The sequence below is a fragment of the Artibeus jamaicensis genome, unplaced genomic scaffold, assembly GCF_021234435.1.
Source record: "Artibeus jamaicensis isolate MK-2021 breed Jamaican fruit bat unplaced genomic scaffold, CSHL_Jam_final contig_456, whole genome shotgun sequence".
Lineage (NCBI taxonomy): Eukaryota > Metazoa > Chordata > Mammalia > Chiroptera > Phyllostomidae > Artibeus > Artibeus jamaicensis.
The window spans coordinates 5,434,771-5,457,355 of NW_026521839.1; the positions used below are offsets into that span (position 1 = coordinate 5,434,771).

Here is a 22,585-nt window from a genome sequence, read left to right on the forward strand (position 1 = left end):
CAAGAAAAACCTTATTTTTCTCTTATAGGCAATCTCTTCTAAAATGCTTAAGGCAAAAACTTTGTCTTCCTTCTCAAAAGCTTTTCTTTTTCATTCCCTCTCTAAAAAAATAAGCATGGTTTTCGCTTCAACTAGAATTTAAACAAAGGAGTGAAGGAAAACAGGAAAAAGCATTTTGTCCTATTTTTTTATATCCCACTTGACATTTCAGAAATGAACCACTGGATGGCAACAGTTACTGGGGAGATTAACCACAGAATCAGCTATTACCACCTTTAAGAAAAAAGTCACCCTGGCCAACATCTAGTTAGAAAAATCATTTATCAATCCAATTATGATTTGGCCAAAACATGCTTCTCCTATAGAACCAATTTATATCAAGTATAAGTAAGCAGTGCTATACTTAAATTTTTCAATAATATTAATATGTTTTAAGTCATATAACAGTAAAATTCTCACCTCTGTATTTGTCAATAACCAATTGTTACCTTCTCTAGGACGATATTTCTGTAATAGTAATTGCTAGTTTAAAGAGAAAAGAACTCAGTAAAAACGAACACTCTTATCATAAAACATGCACATTATATTACATATTTGTTTATATATCCTCTAGTCATGTGGCTGTATTATGCAACAAGCATGATACAGAATACCACCAAGCTCTCAAACATAAACAGAAAATACACTGTTTTAGGCAGAATGACTTTGAAAAGACAAATGGATTATGAAAATTTAATTTTTAACATGTTTTGTATTCCATGTTAGGGACTAAAATATTAGTAACCACAAATTCTGTTTCTGCTAACTTTAAGAATAATTGTCACTCCCATGAATTCTACCAAGAGCTAAGAAAAAAGCTTAAGGGAAGGCTAAATCTTTATTTTACACTACCTCTCCTCACAAACCTTCAAAGATGAAGCTCCCTTAAGAAATTCAGATTTGATAAAAATACACTAAATGAAACATTTTAAACTTTTAAAATATACATTTTTAAAAATGTACTTGCTATTTCTCCTCTTCTCTCTTATGCAATCTATAGGACAGATCAACATGCCTTGCCTTTCCCCACCTAAATTAAGCCCTCTACTTTTAAGTCAGAATCATCATTTATACTAATTTTAGAATGCAGATGGCTTACTATTGATTTCTAGTTGGAGCAGCCAGGAAGGATGGGTCAGCATTCCAAGACATAATTACTGAAAGACACAGTAATTCCTTTTTACAAAAAAACGCTCAGTACTCCAAAAGTTTCAACAGTAACAACCACCACAAACATGCTCCCAGAACTACTCAAAGGGAGAAAGTAACACAGTTGTAATTCAGGACCAAATAATGAAAAATTTAGGAATGAGTTTTGCTGATATAGTAAGGCCCAATATTATCAGCAACATCTTGAAACACTGGAATAAAAAGGCTGTATTCCTTAACATAAAAACTGCTCATATTTCTTTCCACAAGGAAAACTGTATTCCCAATTTCAGACCCACAATCCTCTTTTCACAAAGTGTATATGGTATTTTGTGATTTCTTTAGCCTCACACAGCACAAGAGAGAATCATCGTGCTTCTCCTAATTCTAAGTTAAAACTGGAAAATGAACACCACTTTGCTCAACTATAAAAACTTCATTGCTAAAATATAGTTTTAACATAAAATCTACTATGTTTGAAGTCTCTAAAGATGGGAGAGAGGAAGGTCTTTTAAAAAATAATAACTACACCCCTGGCTGGTGTAGCTCAGTGGATTGAGCATGGCCTGTGAAGCAAAGGGTCCTCGGTTCAATTCCCAGTCAGGGCACATGCCTGGGTTGCAGGCCAGGTCCCCAGTAGGGGACACATGAGAAGCAACCACACACTGCTGTTTCCCTCCCTCTCTTTCTCCTTCCCTTCCGCTCTCTCTAAAAATAAATTAAAATAAATAAATAAAAATAATAACTACCATTAGCACTTAAAAAATACGTCACCATTAATAAAATGCATCATATGTATAAGCATATTCCATATATTATTCCACTCAAACATCTTATCTATTCAGTGAAGTCAACTAACTGACCTTCATTTTAAGTAACAAACTCTGAAAAGGTAAGTGACTTGCCCAAGATCACATAACTATGCAGGGATCTGAAACTCTGTGTTTCAGACTGCAAAGCCCACGCCCTTTCTTTCACCACATAAAACTATCTTAAGTGACTCTCCTAAACAATGGAGCATAACTAAAACACGAGGCAGTGAAGTAAGCAGAGAATCTACAGGTATTGCAATGTCACAGTTTAACAGTAATAGTGATGTCAGGAAAAAAACTTCCTTACATTAAATTAACTTAAATGTAATAGATTATCAAGCCCACCAACTCCTCTCTGCCCAGAGTTCTTAAACAGATGAATCATGTTTTCATTTAGTAATTTCTGGCAGCTACATCTACATTATTTCTAACCAGCACACATATAACAAAATTTATGCCACAATAAGTTTCTAAAAAAAGAAGACTGCTTACATATTCATTAGAAAAGCCACAGGAATGAAGTATCTGGCAATTAAGGACAAGAAAATCTTACTGTTGAAGAAAGAAATGTTACTCTATATTTTTCCTATCATAATAAAGGGGTAAGGCTGAAGTTAGAAAGAAGTCCTGTATTCTGCTCATTATCCTAAATAGAAAATAAACACAACATTCCAAAGGAATACTCAATTTTAATAAGTTAGAAGAGCTCAAACACCCATAAACCTCCAATTAATACCAATAAAGGGAGGACAGCATAACGACTAAGAGCAAGCACTCACAGAACCCCAACCCGCACAGCTCACGGTGTGATCTTAGCTAACTTGTTTTACTTCTCTTAGCCTTGTTTTCCTTGGCTATAAAGTAAGGACAGCAGTAACCTTATCACAGAGTTATTGGTGATTAAGCAAGGCGATATATCCAAATTTGCACAAGAGTGTTTAACACATGGTAATTGCTTAACAAATATTGTTATTATTACTGTTAATATTACCATGAATACTATAATTAAGGTCAGTTTGCCTTAGGACCTTGTCTTCCTATACTCTTACTCTCTACTCCAAAAAAATAATATAGAGCCCTGGCTGGTGTAGCTCAGTGGATTGAGCGTGAGCTGTGAACCAAAGGGTCCTTGGTTCAATTCCCAGTCAGGGCACATGCCTGGGTTGCAGGCCAGGCCCCCAGTGGTGGCCACATGAGAGGCAACCACACATTGATGTTTCTCTCCCTCTCTTCTCCCTCCCTCCCTTCCCTTCTCTCCAAAAATAAATAAATAAAACCTTTAAAAATATATATAGAATCCATTATATTTGTCTTAGACTAACAAGTAACCTGAGCATATTAAGCACTAAACATACACTCATTCAACATTTATTAAGCATCTACTATGTGTCAGACATCCTAGTATATACTGGAAACACAAAAATAAATAAGACATGATTCCTGCCCATTAAGACAGATAAATAAAAGAAGTAACGGACGTATTATAGACACTGTAACAGTTGTATACGTAACATGGGAACACAGAGGAAGGAATGGTCAATTTCAACTGGGATAATAATGAAGGAAGGGAGTGGGTTAGAGACGGTGACTCTGAAACAAGAAGGTATACACCAGGATGGGGAAGAGGGACAACAGCGACAGCAGCAGTGTACAGTAGTAATAGGTATGAACATCAGCTTTACAGTCCAAGACACCTGGATTCAAATTCTGGCTCCATCATTACTAGATACACAACTTCGTTTATGTTACCTAATGTCTCTAAGCTTCAGTTAGAAGGCCTATTCCCTGTATGTTGGGCAAACATAGGTCTTGCCTGTATGTTGGGAATAATATAACTTTCTTCATGTGGTAGTTGTAAAATTTATTCAAGAATATGTAAGCATTTAGCCCAATGGATAATAAGCACTCAGTATATAGTAATTACTATTATGATTCTAGAAACCAAAGCAGTGAAAATAAATATACCAGGGCATATAAAAGCTTGACAGGTTCAGAGAACTACAGGTGGAATATAAAAAGGAAATAAAGTATTGTACAGCAAGGGTAGGGTTGGAAAAATAGATAGGAACAAAATCCTAAATAACCTTGTATGCCTTACTAAGGAATTTGGATTTACCCTTTATCTAAGGAATGGGAAGGCTTTTGGCCAAAGGCGTGACATAACTGAACTGGCACTAGAGAATTTACTCTGATAACATGATAGAGGAAGAATTAGAGACGTTTAATCTTGGAGGTAGATAGAGCTGAGGATTGCTGTAATAAGTCCAGGTGAAAGATGATGGTTTGATTTACAGCAGGAGCAGTGAGGATACAGCAAAAAGGACTCATAAATAAGGTGTTAAGAACAAACCTACAGCACTTGGTGCCTATTTATATGTGAGTGCCGAGGTTTCTGAAGACAGTGACTAGCTTTAGGGCAATTTACAAAGGTGGGTGGGGGGAAGATAGGGGTGGAGGGGAAAATGGTAAGTTCAGTCTCAGAACTGGTGAGCCTGAGATGTTATGGAATATATGTACATAGGCAGCTGGAAGGCCTGTTAGCAGACCACTAAAAGAAGTGAGACAGGGAAGCAATACGGATATCTAAGAGAAGACTGCTGAGAGTGAACGGCAAATGCCAAAGGTCTTGAACCAAGACATACTTGGAGAGTTCATAAAACATAATGAAGCAGCTGTGGCTTTGCTCAAATATGAGTACAAGACAATCTTATGCGGATGGACTTCGTAGCCTTTCATGTTGTAAAATCACAGCCCCTTTAAATCTTCCACTTAAACACCATGAAACTAGTGAAGACACCCAAACATCAAACTTTACAGCGATCATCCAATTAACACAGGTCAATGATCCATACTTAGTTTAGGATCTTGAACTGTCACAGACCATGAGAAAATGAAATGAGGCGATGCAGTTAAAGTGCATAATTCCTAGAGCACACACTCAAATATAACTTGTTAATGTCTAAAAGGACTTTAGAAAGGGCAAATATAATTTGAATAAATAATTTACTTTGTTTTCACATACTCTGAAATGTTTAGTTCCTAAAGAGACTGATGTCTTTAATGAACAGGGACCTCATTTTTTCATCCTTGTAATTCCAAAGCCTACCACAAAGCTTAAAAAAATAGTAGGCTTTAGATGTATTATTGTGTAATAAATAAATCTACAATACCAATTAGAATTCTCAAACAGACTGCCAATGAATCTAACTTTGAAAGACATAATTTTATTATGCGAGATGTGGGTTCATGAAGAAAAGGCCCTATCCCAAACAAAACTCTAATTTTCTTCTGTAGAGAATGAGTGAATAGTAATTGTAACAGACTAACAACAAGGAGATTATACACAATAGTACTGTATGATCATACTATTTGATACTGTATTATCATATTATTCTAAATTGTGTTAGGGGGTAGTTATAGGCCAAACCCATGGACCTGATTTAAGCAGTCTTAAATTGTAATATCTTCAAATTAAAATAAACTTTCCTCTGTTAACCTCTCAGTCAAGTCCTAAGTAAAACAGATACTAAAATATTGTATAGGCTCTTACTGTTCATAGAATTAAAACAACCAATAATTTAACATAATTGGATGGGGGGGGTAGGCTGGGATGGGAGTAAAAGACAGAAAACTGTACTTGAACAATAATTAAATTTAAAAAATGCAAAAAAAAACCCCACACATAATTAGAACCACTTGAGCAGTGACATCCAAGATTTGCTTTCACGGTTTACTCACACAGGCGATAACACTGGCCTGGGTGTCAAGTAAAATATATGCTACTTAAATATCGAATTCACACCTCTTAAGCAGTTATTAGAAGATACCAGATGCAAAAACTCTAATTGCTGTTTTACGTTATTCCATTTTTCCATTTGTCTAGTATCCTGGAAAAACTAAAAAAATTCTGTCCATATTCTTCTTGCAGACCATATTCCACATCAGACACATTCAAACTACAACTACCCACACCCCACCACCTCCTCCCACTTCAGGTTTGTCCCCTCATCTCTCCAGACTTTGTTAGGGAAAAGATGGATTAAAATTCACACAAATGATACAACGACAACTTGCTCTTCTGGAAGCATAGCAAACACAATTTAAATCACATCAAGTTCCCTCCCTCCCACCCACCTTCAGCATACACAAGGGGAACAGAAACTTCAAGAGCTGGAATATTATGAGGAATGGGGAGAGGCTCTTTTGTTTGTGACCACACAAAAATTCTTCAGCATATTAAATACCCCCCCATTAAACCTCTCTTGAAGACCAAGTCAAGAGAATAACAATCCAATAACCCAAATACCAAAACAACCTTAAATTAAAAGAACAAAGCTGGAAGTATACTTTCCAATTTCAAAACTTACTAAGAAAGTTATAGTATCAAAACAGTATGAAACTGGCATAAGACATGTAAATTAATAGAACAGAATAGAAATAAACCCTCACATTTACAGTCAATTTAAGAGTGCCAAGACAATTTAATGGAGGAAAAAAATAGTGTTTTCTCCCTGGCCAGTGAAATGTTATCGGTTTGATTCCCAGTCAAAGCACATGCCTGGGTTGCAGGTTGGGTCCCTGGTCAGTGGGGGTGCATAGGTGGGGCAACCATTGATGATTCCCCCTCACACTGATGTTTCTCTCTCTCCTTCCCCCCTCTCTGAAATAAATAAAATCTTTTTAGAAATGAAGATCACATGGAGGGTTAGCAACAGTGGAGTGGGAGGAGGAGAAGGGGGGAGAAGGTACAGAAAAGTAGAAAATAGATGGGGGGAGGGCAAGAATAGTAGGGGAAATACAGAATCTAAAGAACTTGAGACACATGGTCATAAACTAAAGGGGGAGAATGGTGGGGGAGGGGTGTGCAGGGTGGAGGGGAATAAAGCGGGGAAATAGAACAACTGTAATGGCATAATCAATAAAACATTTTTTTAAAAAACCACTCTTCACAGCAAATGGTATTGGGAACAAATGGATACCCACATTCAAAAGAGTAAAGTTAAACCTTCACTTCACATCTTACATAAAGTTAACTCAAAATGGATCAAAGACCTAAGTGTAAAAGCTAAAACTATAAAATTCTTAGATGAAAACAGGCATAAATGTTTGATTTTGGATTATGCAATAGTTTCTTAGACATGACACCAAAGCACATGCAACAACAACAAAAGATAAGTATAAAAATAGGGTCTTACCAAAATTTAAGTGTTAATAACACAATAAAGAAAGTGAAAAGATCCCCGGCCAGTGTAGCTCAGTGGACTGAGCATAGGCCTGTTAACCAAAGGGTTGCCAGTTCAAATCCCAGTTGGGGCACACACCTGGGTTGAAGGTCAGATCCTCAGTAGGAGGTGTGTGAGAGGCAACCACACAGTGATGTTTCTCTCCCTCTCTTTCTCCTTCCCTCCCCTCTCTCTAAGAATAAATAAATAAAATCTTTTTTTAAAAAAGTGAAAAGACAACCTACAGAATGGGAGAAAATATTTTGCAAATCATGCATCTAAGGGACTAGTATCCAGGATAAAGGTCTTTTTCTAAAAATTCAACAACAGAAAGACAAATAACCCAATCAAGACATGGGAAAATATGTGAATAGACATTTCGCCAAAGATATACAAGTGGCCAACAGACACATGAGAAGATGCTCAACTTTATTAGTCAATAAGGAAATGCAAATCGAAACCACAATGAGGTATCACTCCATATCCACCAGGATGGCCACAGTTTAAAAAAAAAAAAGTTACCAAGAATGTAGAGTAATTGGGACACTCATACATTGCTGGTGAACTATAAGATGTTTCAGTGCTGTAGAAAACACCTTGGTAGTTTTTCAGAAAGTTAAACACAGAGTTATCATATTACCAAGCAATTCTAGTTCTAGGAGGGGGTGTGTGTGTGTGTGTGTGTGTGCGCATGCACACACACAGGGAAATGAAAAGATATGTTTGTGCAAAACTGATACACAAACATTCATGGCATCATTATTCATAATAGACAAAGTGTGGAAATAACCTGTTATCAAATAAAACTCAATCAACAAAATGTGGTATATCACAAAATGGAATATTATTCTAATGATACGACCCACAGAAACCTTGCAAACAATATGCTAAGTGAAAGAAGCAAGGCACAAGACTACATATCATCATACCTATGATTCCATTTACATAAAAATGCCCAGAGGAGGCAAATCCAGAGAGAAAGTAGGTAAGTGATTACCAGGGGCTACAGGGGGTGGGGGAATGGGAAATGACTGCTAATGGGTAGGAGGTTTTGTTTGGAGGTGATAAAAATGTTTTAAAATAGACAGTGGAGCCCTGACCAGTGTGGCTCTGTTGTCATGCCATAGAGCAAAAGGCTGCTGGTTAAATTCCCGGTGGGGGCACATGGCTGGGCTGTACGTATGGTCCCCAGTCAGGGTGTGTGCGAGAGGCAGCCCATCAGTGTTTCTCTCTCACATGGATGTTTCTCTCCCTTCATTAAACAAACAAACAAATGAACAAACAAAGGTGATGGTTGCTCAAATCTGTGAATCTATTAAAAACCACAAAATTATACAGCACTTTAAAGAGCTGTATTTCAATTTTTAAAACTTTGAGAATTTGAACTTGAAAAGTACTTCAGAAATGTGTTAAATTTCTTACTTTGATAAATATATTGTAATTATGTAAGAAAATGTGTTTGTTGTTAGGGATGTACATTGAAGGATTTAAGAGTAAAGAGGCACTGCCTTGGCTGGTGGAGCTCAGCGGATTGAGCATGGGCCTGCAAACCAAAGAGTAAAGAGGCACCATGTATGCAACCTACTTTCAAATGGTTCCAAAAATAAATTATTTTTTGTTTATGGAGAGGAAAAAAATGGGTGAAAATGAACATAATTGGCAAACCTAGGTAAAGGGTTATATGGGAAGAGTTCCTTGTACTATTCTTGCAACTTTCCCGTAAATTTGAAACTGTATCACAACAAAAAGTAACAAAAAATATAATGTATCCAATGTAACTGGACTATTGCCCTTCTTGTGATATGCTCTTTGATGATAGTTTGTTTCACATTACCAAATTTAGCAACTGTATAATTTTTTTAAATCCTCAACCAAGGATATCCGGCTACTGATTTTTTAGAGAGAAAGGGAGAGAGAGGGAGAGATGAAAGGACAGGGACGAGGACTGGGAGAGAAATGTGGATGTGAGAGAGAAACACTGATGAGCTGCCTCCGACATGCTTCCCGTAGGCTCCCCAACTAGATCAAATCTGCAACCTAGGCATGTGCCCTGACCAGGAATTGAATGCACAACCCTCTGGTACATGGGAGGACTCTCCAACCAACTGAGCCACCTGGCCAGGGCAACAATTATTACACAAGTTTTGAAAGACAAAAATAAAACGTAGAGATTTAGCAGCAAATAAGGAAACATGGACAGGAGAAAATCAATTAGAAACTGGTAAGAGCTGGAAGTCCTTTCAAAGTATACCACTCAAAAGTATCAACTGACATGGCCAGAACTTTACCTTCTGACTAAGATGTCATAAAATGCCCATGTGAAAACTCTTTAAATTCTACAACACTAAAGAAAATACTCTAAGTTCATTTATCAAGGTTTAATACCATATTGAGAAGACTTTTCCAAAACTCATCTCTAATCATATAAAGGATAAAGAATATTCTTCCTAGCATTTAATCAACATATGAAGCATCAAAATCAATCACAAATAGTAGATATGAGGCCAAATCAACAACAACAAAAAAACCCCTAAGAGTTATACTACAGAAACATCTACTCAGAGCATAGTATTCCACATTAACTGGGTTCAATGGCTTCAATCAAGACATCAGTAAATGCTCAGTCTTTCCATGTTACAGGCGCTTTTTAATATTTTGTCATTTTCATTTGTTAGTATCTACTTTGATGAAAAAATTACATAAGATTTGTATTAAAACTTGTTCTCACCCATAGCAATTTACAGATACAAAGCAATCCCTGATTATCAATAAAGCCCAATAGCATTTTTTGCAAAAAGAGAAAGACCCATCTTAAAATTTATGTGGAATGTAATGGGACCTTGAACAGCCAAAACAACCTTGAAAAAAAAAAGTAAAAAGAACAAAGTTGGAGGACTAACACTTTCTGATTTAAAAACTTACAAAAGCTACAGTAATCAAATCAGTGTGGTACTGGCATAAAGAAAGACATATAGACCAATGAAAGAGAACAGAGAGCGCAGAAATAAACCCTCCCATACATGGTCAATCGATTTTCAACGAGGATGCCAAGAGCATTTAATGGCAGAAAAAAATAGTCTTTCCAACAAATGGTGCTGGAAAAATGAAATATCCACATGCACAAGAATAAAGTTGGACTCTCATCCAATACCACACATAAAAATTAACTCAAAATGGATCAGAGAGCTAAATAGGAGCTAAAACTATAAAATTCTTAGAAGAAAACATTGGGGGAAAAATCTTCACTGGATTTGGCAATGACTTCATGGATATGACACCAAAAGTACAAATAATAAGAGAAAAAAAGAGGTAAACTGGACTTAATCAAAATTAAAAACTTAATCAGGAAGGACACTTTCAAGAATGAAAAGGCAACCACCCATGGAATGAGAGAATATATGTACAAATTATATATCTGATAAGAAATTAATATCCAGATACATAAAGAACTCCTACAATTAAACAGTGAAAACATAACCTAATTAAAAATAGGCAAAGAATTTGAATAGATATTTCTCCAAAGAAGATATACAATGGCCAATAAGCACATGAGAAGATGCTCAATATCACTAATCACTAGAGAAATTCCAACCCAAACCCCAATGAGATAACACTTCACACCCATTAGGATGACTATCATTCAAAACAAAACAGAAAATAACAAGTATTGGCTAGACTGTGGGGAAACTGGAACACCTGTGCATTGCTAGTGGGAAAGTACAGCCGCCATAAGTAACAGTATGGTGAGTCCTCAAAAAATAAAAAATAAAAAATAGCATTACCATATGATCCCGGCAATACCCCTCCCGGATATATATCCAAGGAATTGAAAGCAGGGACTTAAACAGATTATTTGTACACCCATGTTCAGAGTAGCATATTCACATTAGTCAAAAGGTAGAAGCAATCCAAGCATCCACTAATGGACAGACAAAAAAAAATTATACATATATATATATATATATATATATGAAGTGGAATAGTATTCAGCCTCTAAATGGAATGAAATTCTGACACATGCTCTAAGTATAAACCTTTAAGACATTATACCAAGTGAAATAAACCAGGCACAAACATAGAAATACTGTATTATTTCACTCATTTGATGTACCTAGAGTAGTCAAATTCGTAGAGACAAAAAAGTAGGAATTGTGGTTGCTAGGGGCTGGGGAAGGGAAGCTGGGGCATTTCTGTTTAAGGAGCGCAGTTTCTACTTGGGAACGTGAAAAGGTTCTGGAGATGTCTGGCAGTGATGGTCACACAACAATGTCAATGTACTTAATGGCACTGAACTGTACACTTTCAAATGGTAAATTATATCTAACACAATGTACAAAAATAAAAATGGTTAAAATGGTCATTTTTATGATATACAAACACTTGTTCTCAATTTAACTGTCCTCATTACAAACTGTTAAAACACATCAAACTTACCTTGGCAACCTAATAAACTGCTCTCATGCTCAATTCTTTAGTTCTGAGGGCTAATTCCTGGCGTTCACTTGGCCCTTCTCTTTTCAAAACTGCACACTAGTGCAGGTGAATCAAACCACCTGGACACAGTGGGATACCTACTTTTTAAAAAGTTACCCTTTCTACTACTGAAAACAGCATCCATTAAGGAAAAAACAAAGAACTGAAGTATATGCAGTGGAGAAAGAACAAAATGTGCTCTTTCACAAAACAGTTGCTCAATTTCAGCCTAGCAAATAAAAAAGAATTACCGTACAACTTTCCTTTCTTCTTGGTTTAGGTAAAGTTGGTCAGAAGAAAGGTAAAGGAGTCAATCATCATAAGGGAAATGACCTTCATTTACAGGAACCATACACTGTCAGTAACTAGCAATAGGATAGCACGCAGGTTTTAATTTTTATAAATTAGAGTGTAACAGTATGACAAAACAAGTGTTTCCCATATTGGCAAAGTTGCAAATGTTGCTGCAAAGTTGGGTGTATACCTTTCTCTATTGGTGATTTTAATATTTCTAATTCTTTAAAAATTAATAATGACAAGGCCTAAACTTTTCAAGTAAGTTCAATGACAAAATGACCTTAGAATAGTGCTCCTTCTGTGCTCAATGGTACATCTTCGATTTCTTCCTTAACATATTGATCTACATGGTAGTCATTAATTTCATTAAATATAAAACTTTTCCAACAACATCAACTATGGATTATATGCTAGTCTGAAATAGGCATTTCTTAAGCAACTAATTCATTCACTGGTACAATGCATCAGCAGAGGAACAGTAAGCAGGACAATCTAGCAAGTAGGATAACTAGAATGGGAGTTGGATGACCTGTTTTTACTACAAATTAGTTGTGTGATCCTAGGTAAGTCACTTAACTCAGCGGTTCCCAAACTTCTGAGGCTTTTCCCAGGGTTTTGACATGAAGTTTCCAATTTGATATTTTGTCAAATAGGGATATTTTAAATAGTCATTTTGTAAGAATAGAAAGAGCATTATCTCAGAAAACAAGTAAAAAATAGCTTTATGAGAAAGTCACTACATTACCTTTACTTTTTAACTGATTTTTGAAAGAGAGAGACAGGCATAGATTTATTGTTCTGCTTATTTATGCATTCACTGGTTCTTTTATGTGCCCAGATGGGGATCAAACCTGCAACCGTGGCAATCAGGAAGATGCTCTAACCAACTGAGATACCCAGCCAGGGCCTTCTTATTCTTCTCATTTCACTTTAGATCAATGAAAACTTCAACAGGGACTAAGAAAGCATGTATTAGAGAAAAAGCATTCTGTAACCAAAAACTTTGCCTATTTTTAATTTGAGGAAGCAAAATAGTAGCATGGACTCTGGATTCTGTACTGAATTCAAATCCTAGTTTTACCACTTACAAGCTGTGTAACATTTTGACCATTTTTTTGGTTTGTTTTTTTGTATTCATCATTTCTCTGAGCCTACATTTATTTGTCTATAAAAATGTAGATGATATACCTACCTCAAATGGATGTTGAAACGATTAAATAAAATAATGAAAGTATCTAGTACGGTACAGGCATATAATAAGCATTCAATAAATGGAAGCAGTTACCTAAAAATGAGATGAGATAGCATTATCACCAGTATTCTATGACTTTACAGACAAGCAACAGGAGAGAAAAATTGTAAATAAGAAGGTCCAAGAAGATAGATATATTGAAATAGTTCACTTGCAGTGGGTTTAAAAAAGGAATGAAGTTTATTTCTTACAACTTTGGTCCTATAGGAAAGTAAATTTGGCCAAAAAAAAAATTGGTAGACTCATTTCTTCTTTTTATACTTGCCAACTCAAAACTACTGCTTTTAAAAAACTGCTCTGCTTTCTTTGAAGCATCATATTTTATTTATCTTATCTTCATCACTGAATCAGAAGGCTAGAATGGACTTTCAGAGGGCATCTGGTACATCATCACTGTACTATCAGGCTCTGGAAGGAATGTCCTTAAACTCCTCCCAATGCTTCATTCTTAACATGTTTTATCACTTTGTTTGGATAAAAAGTCTAAATCCTTCTCTAATTTACCACTTAAAAATCTCATATGAATAGTACATCTTTTGTGTAACAGTGGGAAAAATAAAAATGTGTATCTGTATTTCCATAAAGAAAATCTGAAAGAATACACAAGACATTAAAGGTGTAGAGGGCAGGATACTTGGAGAAGGCAGTGACCTCTAGACTTTTAACTGCATTTGTCTTTATTTTACCTTGACTTATAAACTATATGAAATGTACTAAATAATAACCAAAAGGAAACCCCTATAAACTTCAAGTTTCACAATCAGGTTTTCCTCTATCCACACCAATCAACTGTTCTGACCCACCATTCACGTACCATTTTATATGTGAAGTCTTCAGGCTTTACAGGATAAAATGTACGCATGATTGATACTCATGCTACATAACAAATCATTACAGTCAATACTATGCAATTTCTCCTTCAATAAACATCTCCAATATCTCCCACATTTGCTCAGTAGAACACAAACTTCCACTTCCTATTTATCACTTCTAATTATAATTTATGGAATAAAAGCCCTTTCTACCTTAAGCAAAGTCCCCATAAATTTCTTTTAAAAATTCACTTTTCTGGACAATGAATGGATTTTTAAAAAAATAATATAGTACTTTAAGTGAAAGTTCCCCTAAATGATAAATTTACCACTGAAAATTAATAGCATTCAAACTTTCGGTACCCTCTTTTAATTTTTTTCTTGTTCTGGTTATAAGCTTAAGTGCCGAGATGCTATTAAAAGCAGTGACTCACCTTGTTTACCTGAAGTTTGAATACAGAGTATTCATGACAAAATTGCCATCTCTGACAATAAGAGTGGCCTTTAGACCAGTGGTGATTTTGCCCCCAGGAGACAGTTTGGGCTGTCACAACCCAGTGGGTTTTACTGGCATCTATTGGGTAAAGGCTAGGGATGCTGCTAATTCATAGGAAAGGCCCTCATAACAAAGAACTATCTGGCCCAAAATGTTAGTATGCTGCTGTTGAGAAACCTTGCTCTAGATTATAGGATCATTAATATCCCTAAAGGAAATGACCCATCTCCTCCCCTACTAAAGAAAATCAGAATAGAACCTCTGTATGGGCCTGTGTCTTTGACTCTAAAAGTAATTCTCAGGAAAAAAAGTCCCCTACTAAGCTTTTTAATAAGTTGCTATAAATTGTTATATACAATATCTGTGTACACTTGCCTCAAGGAAAAAAAAACCTCATTATGATATAAAGTTATGCTTTTTAAATAGACACCTGTCTTTTTTACACCGTAAGACTGTATTACTTTTGGAATTTTAAAAGAAGAATTTCGTATCTATACACACACCGTGTATGCATACATTCTTACGATAGAAAAACTGAATCATAAACTCCACCAAAGTCCTTCCTTTAGGAATTCTATTTTTCTTTTAATTTGCTACAAAGAAAAGACTTCAAATCTAAATAAAAACTTGCCTTTAAAAAATTTTCAACCTGATCTCTATTCTGAACAATGGGCACATTTCAATAGAATCCACGCAAATTCTGCTATTAAAGGCCTTTGACAGCTAAGGAACATTCTCATTATGTGTGATGAAATACATAACGCATATTTACCCCAATATTTAAAACCAGAACCAAAGAGCCCAAATGGTGGGATGCCCTAAAATAACACAATTCTAATATAAGAAGTTTCAAAAAGACCCAAGCACTTTCCTCAGACTAAAAGATCTTTTGACCTAGCCAGCAAAGAAAAGCAACTTGTTTTTCACCTCAGCTACAGGCTCTGATAATGACGAAAAAAAGAGGTCCTTACAGCATCCACACCTTTGCACACCAAATGTATGACTTCGCCTAATTCTAGAGCAAACACACTAGGCCTCTCTGTTTCTTACCCATTTCTCACCTAGACCACTGAGGGGAAAAACAAACTTTACTCTCAAACTACAAACAACTCATTATCTTTCTGAATGTTTAGATCTAAATACTTCATTCTAAAACATCTAAGAAAAATTAAAATAAAGATTTTAGTATTATCATCAAATGCCAGTTTGCTGAGTGTTTTTTTAAGAGTATTATTTATGGTCTTCACGGGAAATTCAAAGGCAATAATATGGGAGAAGACAGCTCATTTTGTCAGGCAGGAGAAAAGCAAGAAATCTGCTTGGCCAAAATAGGTCATTCGACTCACAAAGGCACAGACTACATCCTACCACATGTGCTATACAGCAGACACGAGATACTCCAGGAATGTCTTCTCTATATGACATGGGAGAAACAAAACACAACAAAATGTCCTTTCTCCACAGGTTAAGAAAGAAGCTATATATATACACTGGGCATCATCTTAGACCAGTCTCCACTCCAAAATCTCCACTTCAAAAATGAGGTCTACATAGACTCTTAAGTCCTTTTTAGGCACAGAAAACTTAAGTAAACAGGAGACTTAAGTAAGGGGCTCTTCTATGATTAGCCTAAATAATTTCTCTGATAAAAATCAAAACAAGACAAAAGATGTGAATTCTGCTCATCGCTTTAACCACACGGTATAATGAAATTATAATGAAAATGAAATTTTCATTTCATTTGAAGTGCAAATGAAATTGTGTGTGTATGTGTGTGTGCGTGTGTGTACAAGCCTCGCCACAATGGTAGAAATGGTTTAAGTCTCACTTCCCAGATAAAACACATGAGCCCAAAGAGTTAAGAGATTTACAACTTTGGAGACTCATTAGCACTCTACCTCTGAAGAAATTTAACGATACCACTTATGTAAAAGCAAATGAGTGATCTTTTATCCCACCTTTGATAATTATGTAAAAATAGTCCAGAAAATCAAGTACTTCATCTTTCCATCACTTTTAGACCAAAGCAAACCTTTTCAGTCTCTCTTACAAGTCTCAAGAAAAAGCAGACTCTAGAGTCTAAAGATGTCTATTTTATAGGTAAAAGTGTTCTAGGTTCATCTCTCATCAATTTGCATCAAAGATACAGACATTCAAGGGACTAGTACTCTTACGACCCACACAGTTTTTTCCAAAGCAAAATGCTGGGGTCAGAATGTATAAAGGTTTTAAACCTGAAGGACTCCCTGTTCGGAATCTAGAATGTAGAACAGTGCACTAACTGAATTCTGCAAGCCACAAATAGTTTCTCCTATTGCCCTCAAATACAACAGCCAGGATAGCTGTACACACAGAGAGAAATCCTTGTACTTTAACACCAAGATCAGAGGTTAAAATAATTAGTCATAAGGGATGAAACAGGCACCTTAGAACCCAAATACAATACTCTGAGCACTTGGAACAATAATCATCACAGCACAGTACCATATGCAAGCCACAGTCAAGAGGGGGAAAGTACATATAGGAACTATCTTTTTCCCTAGAGCCCAAAAGATGATGCCGACTATCCTAGGTTGCTCAGACCTAAAAAGGCCCAGCATACACAGAAAGAGTTAAAAGAAGGGCCTAATTAACTAATTCCCCTCATTTCAAAATATGTCCACAGGGTGCCTCGCCTTCTCCAAGCCTAGGAATCTCCACAGTTCAGCTATCCAACTACTCTGTAGTTGCACGGGAACTTCCTTTTCCTAACTTCACAAAAGGTCCCAGGTGCAAGACTCACGTGATTTTTCAGGGTAAGGGCAGGGACGTCCTTAACACTCACCTGTCTCAAACTAAAGACGGGAATTAAGAACCCGACTTAAATACACAGGTAAGGCACAAGGCAAATAAATGTCCAACCACTTAACTTGGGGAGAGGCATATAATTGAAATGCTCTTTGAGCTAGCTAGTTCGACTCCATGTCTCTCTGACTCAGTCTCTCTCTCCTCTCTGTGACTCGCTCTCTCAGTACCAAGGGCAGGGACTCTGGCAAGATCCCGCCTCCCCACCCCCCAATCTCCAAAGCGGGGTGGGCGGGAGGTAGCCTGGAGAGTCCTTGTTCCCGCGCGAAGCTTAGAGACTATTGCGGATCTACGGAAGGTGACGGGGAACCGGTCCGGCTGGAGCCGCAGGCTGAAGAGTAAGCAGAGCACTAGGCCCGCACCGTGCCACTGCCGCCCTGGAGCCGATCGCTGTCAAAGAAGGACTCCGCCGGGGCAGCGGGAGGGTGGCCCCTGCCCTGCACTGGCCCACACAGCTTTCATGCCCCACGCTGTATGGAAGGTAGGGGTCCTGGAGCCGTACCTCAGACACTTCGTCCTCGTCGCTGCCAGAGGCACCACCTCCACCCCCGGTCCTCAGCACAGCAGCCGCCAACTTGAAATCCAGCGCCGCGTCCCCTCCGCCGGCACCACTGCCACCGCCACCGACTCCCGGCGCAGGCCCGGCCTCTCCAAAGAGTCTCACGGTGCGGATCCCCAGCCCGACCCCTCCCGGCGGAGGCGGCTCCGAGGCCCCGGCTGGGGCGGATCGCGGAGCCACGGAGTCCAAATCCTCCTCAAAGGAGGTGCCCCCGCCTCCGCCGTCGGTCAGCATGATTCGCACGCGGAGCCGGAGGCACTGCAGAGTCACTCGCGGCCACTGCCGCCGCTGATCCTGGGAACGAGAAGAGCAGCAGGAGGAAGAAGCGTCTCCTTTCCCCCGTCCCAGCAGCGCCACTAACTTCTCACTGCCTAACCTGCTGCCTCCCGCCCCCCACACTCGCCACTGGCTTTAGCTCCAAAGCGGGTGCAGATCATTGGCCAAGATGACCCGTCGCTCAGGCTCTTCGTCACGCGCCGCTCGCTGGCTCCGGGCCTCCAAGCTGCGTTGACCCGCGCAGGCCTAGGCGGTTGCGAACACCCGCCCCCTATTACCCGCGCTGACTTCCGGTCTTTTTCTACCTCTATTGGTCAAGTTCTCTGACTATCGCGTCACGACCTTAAAGTGGATTAGTTGGCCTCGTGGTCATTCACAGTGACCCCTGACAATGGGATATTTCATAGGCGTCTTACGGTGTCCGTCACTTTGCCACAGGACGTCGCGTGGTATAATTGGTCGCTAAGAGTACCATTCATCCCGCCCCCATCCGAGGTGACGGGAAAGGGTTGGGGAATTTCCACTTCTGATAAAATTATGGCTGAGGTGACGACCCGAATAGAATAGGTGAGCTTGGGAGTAGAATTCGCCGTGCACTCGGAGGCTTCTACGTCAAGTATGCAAAAGACGCAGAGGTAACGCAGCTCCCACCTGTCGCTCTTTGCCAGGCTGGGAGACCGGAGGGTTACTGCACCGGCATTGGAGGAACCAGCAATCAGTCTCAGCTAGACTCCACCTCTCCCCCCTCAGGCCCTGATTGGAGGAGCGTTGCGTCACTCACTAAAGAAGTCGCTCTTCTGGGACAGGTGAGGCTGCCCAAACTGTTGCCTGAGGTCTTTGGACCAGAGTAAGGGGACTACAAGAGAGAGAGGCGTGGTGTCCGTCGTGCTGCACACCTCCTGCCTTTCCGAACAGAACCCAGCGCGAGGATTTCAAGGGGCTGTCGGGGTCTGCTTGGGATGGGCACCCAGAGGACGTTCGGCCCGCCCGCCCGTGAAGTGACGCGACTGGGCGCGGCAGTTCTACAACCTGCGGGCGGGATCGCCCCGCGGGGCCCCGTTCTCTTCTCGTGAAAGGCTGCAGGCCTGCGGGCTGGACAGCGCCAAGCCTCAGTACTGGGAACTGTCCCACGAAGGAAGGGGAGGAAGAGGCTGCTCCCAGGGCGCGGAATCAGACCGCCCGGGCTGAAGGCAGTGGTGAAAAAAGAGTGCGTGTTCTGGAGCAGTTTCGAGTTCTGGTGCCGCCACTTGTTTGCTGTGTGACCTTTGGGTGTTTGTTGTTTAATCTCAGTGACTTTCAGTTTGTTCATCTGTAAAATGCGGATCATATTAGTATTTCCCTCTTTGAGTTTTTGCTGTTATAAATAATTTAGATAATAACATAGGTCGTTTAGCAGAGTGCCAAACTTACAATAAACACTTATATTTGTTAGATCCTCTTTAATTCATCTGCCCCTGAGTTCTGCCCACCAAAGTGATTCTTGTCAGATCTCTAATGCAGTAGAAAGCTGGCTAAGGGGGTCTCTTATCCTCTAAGAAACTCTACCTCTACTACCTCTGTCTCCTTTGTCAATAAAATGCTCTTGCTCCAACTAATCCTATGATCAGAGATCACAAGAAAAGTGCTTGGGGAGGACTGTATGGCAAATGTCCTTTGACCCGGAAAATGTATGATTTTTAGTCAACAGAGACTGGCTAAAAGCGAACGCTTTGGCATTGTCTCCTCTTTTGCAACTTTAACAAAGGGCTTTGTGTATCTCGATTGTGCAATATTTAATATTTACCTCCCCTGAACTACAATCTGAAAATTCTGTAAAGAATATAATGATTTTTCATGACTTTAAAAATGGATTCTGCCTAACATTTATTTAAAGAATATTTTGAGTATTGTGAACATTTCTCTAGTTCGGTAATTGTTCATTTTGGCATTTCACATGAATAAAAGAAAGACAGTGTTCCCTAAGAGCAGAGCATGTTAGGTAAATGTTCTTTCTAGATAATAAGTTGTAGAAAATGGGGAAAAAAAAAACAACACCTTGTACCTTTTCTAGAAAACTATTTCGATGTAAATGCCAGGTATATACTGGCTGTAGTTAGAATTTGTGGTACTTAATTAGCCCATATCCTCAGTGCTGTTTAAGTTTCCAAGGCATGTGTGACTAGGTCACAGCCCAAAGTAATAACACCAACAAAAGAAAGCCAGCACTGCCCATCCCACTTCAAAGCTGGATTATCCAGAATTGGTATGGATACATCCTTAGGCAAAAACAGGTATTGACTGGTACAGCATTACAAAGGAACTACTTGTCATTCCTACCTCTAATACAAAAATAATTTCTGATGCAACTCCCTAAACAAACTCATCAAATTCTCTGAACAAATGTAATGAATCTCAAGACAGAGGAAATTTGGGTATATAAATTTTTCCCAGCACATTTAAGACCAAAATATTCTCTCGGTATATAAAAAATGCCTCTCTACTCAATGTCTAGCAACCAACCCTGAGGTTAGCCAGGGAAATATGATTGAGCAATAATTATTTTTCTCCTGGAATTTGACCTAATACACTTACTGTCAGTAGTTTGATAGTAAATATGGGAGTTAGGAACTCCCAATCTTCTAGGTTTGGTGACTGCTATATAAGCTCTGTATTAAAAATGATTTAATGTCTCCATATATACCACATTCATGTGGTTTTACAAATATAAAAACTAATTGGTGAAGATATAAAATCACACTTAATATATTCAGTGTAAAATATCAATAAGTATTAGTGTGATTTGGTGGGTAGCTTTAATTTTAATATATCTTAAAATGATATTTACTAATAAAAGGTAACACTGATTTTTCAAATGCTGAATAAGTCATAGAGAGCAAAATCTGTCTTAAGAGTATATTTGTTGGAAATGAGCATTAGAATAAATGTTTTCCCATAGGAAATAAGTGAGAATATTTATTAGGACATCATTGTAATACGTTTTAAAACACTTTCTTCTGACCATCTTTCAGACAGGGAAAGAAAAGAAAAAAGGAGACACTGTATAGCCCAAGAATTTTAAAACTTCCAAGGTAATGAAAGGCTTTATTCCTCATGAGAAATATGAGATTATCCAACTAAATTGTACATACAGGGACTTTAGCTACAAGTAGGTCTTTCACTGCAATCTGCATTTCCTTAAGACATTTAATGTCTGCATGTCAGTCCATCTCAGTTCAGTCCAATATATAAGGAAAGGAGATTAAGTAAGCCAACAAATTTGTGGCACTAGGATGTTATGTCATATAATCTTTATAATAATAACCCTACCAAGATTTCACCCATTTTATAGATGAGGAAATTGAAACTCCAAAAAGGTTAATTAATTTACCCAGGCTTATAAGGTCATTGTATGGAATAGGTAAGATTTGAATTTATTTGTGCCTCATCTCAAAATCCATGCTTTCCCCACTATATCACATTGAGTTCATGTTACCATCCATGGCAGAGGAAGTTCATCAATCAAGTAATCTGATGTAGTACTCCAAACATTATATCATTCTTATAAACCTGCTGATTAACAGTGTAGGTGGGGGGACTTATAACGCCTAGGTCTCCTTATGCCTGGATTGAGGACATTAAGAAGCACCCTGTACCTATGGCATAGGTGGTACAGAGATGGAGTAAAGGGGTAGTAGTTATAAACTGTCACCATCTCTTAGAATTGCATATAAAGACCCAATCGCGAGGACTTCCGCCAAGATGGAGGCGAAGATGGAAACACGTTTCGTCTGCACACAACCAAATCTAAAAACAATAAAGTTTTAACAATAATAAACAACCAAACTACACAGAAAATCGACAATACGGAGTCCAAAAACAACGAAATGCTCAGCTAAACCCGTAAGAGGGGTGAAGCCAGCAGCGGAGCAGGTTGGCCAAAAAGATCCCCCACCGAGGTGGTGCGCAAGCAGCCAAAGGCGTGGATCCCAGGTGCAGGCTAGCTACAGGGGACACAGGGAAGAGGCGCGGCTGGCTGGCTGCGGTCGGTGGAGCATCTGTATGCAGATAAACCAGTGAAGAGGCGAGCACTGAGACCGCACAGCACAGGGCGGTGGGCTCGCACATTTCTGCTCCGATAAACAAGCCCGGCCAAGTAGTGGGACGGATTGGGCTGGCGGAGAGGACCGCCATTGCTCCGTCTCTGACCCTGCCCCCACATACAGCGTCACAAACCAGCGACCTGGGTGGCCCCGCCCTGGTAAACAACTAAGGTTCCACTCCTCATACATAACAGGCGTGAACAGACCAAAAATGGCTCAAGAACAACTCAGAGCCCCAGAGCTGATAAATCTAAGCCATGAATAAATAGCCAAAC

The 22,585-nt window shown here is 38.7% G+C and overlaps 1 protein-coding gene across 4 annotated transcripts in view; it reads right to left on the reverse strand.

Annotated features, from left to right (window-relative positions):
- The window catches only part of ANKHD1 (ankyrin repeat and KH domain containing 1), a 112,946-nt gene extending 94,600 nt beyond the window's left edge, over positions 1 to 18,346 (reverse strand). For 3 of the 4 annotated variants that reach the window (XM_037147533.2, XM_037147534.2, XM_037147532.2), the window contains exon 1: positions 17,899 to 18,343. In XM_037147533.2, the coding sequence (XP_037003428.2) occupies positions 17,899 to 18,189 (291 nt within the window). In that variant the 5' untranslated portion in view covers positions 18,190 to 18,343. Of the gene's footprint in view, positions 1 to 17,898 lie in introns of all 4 variants that reach the window. The other variant, XM_037147535.2, reaches the window with a different exon arrangement.
- Between the last annotated feature and the right edge of the window lie 4,239 nt (positions 18,347 to 22,585).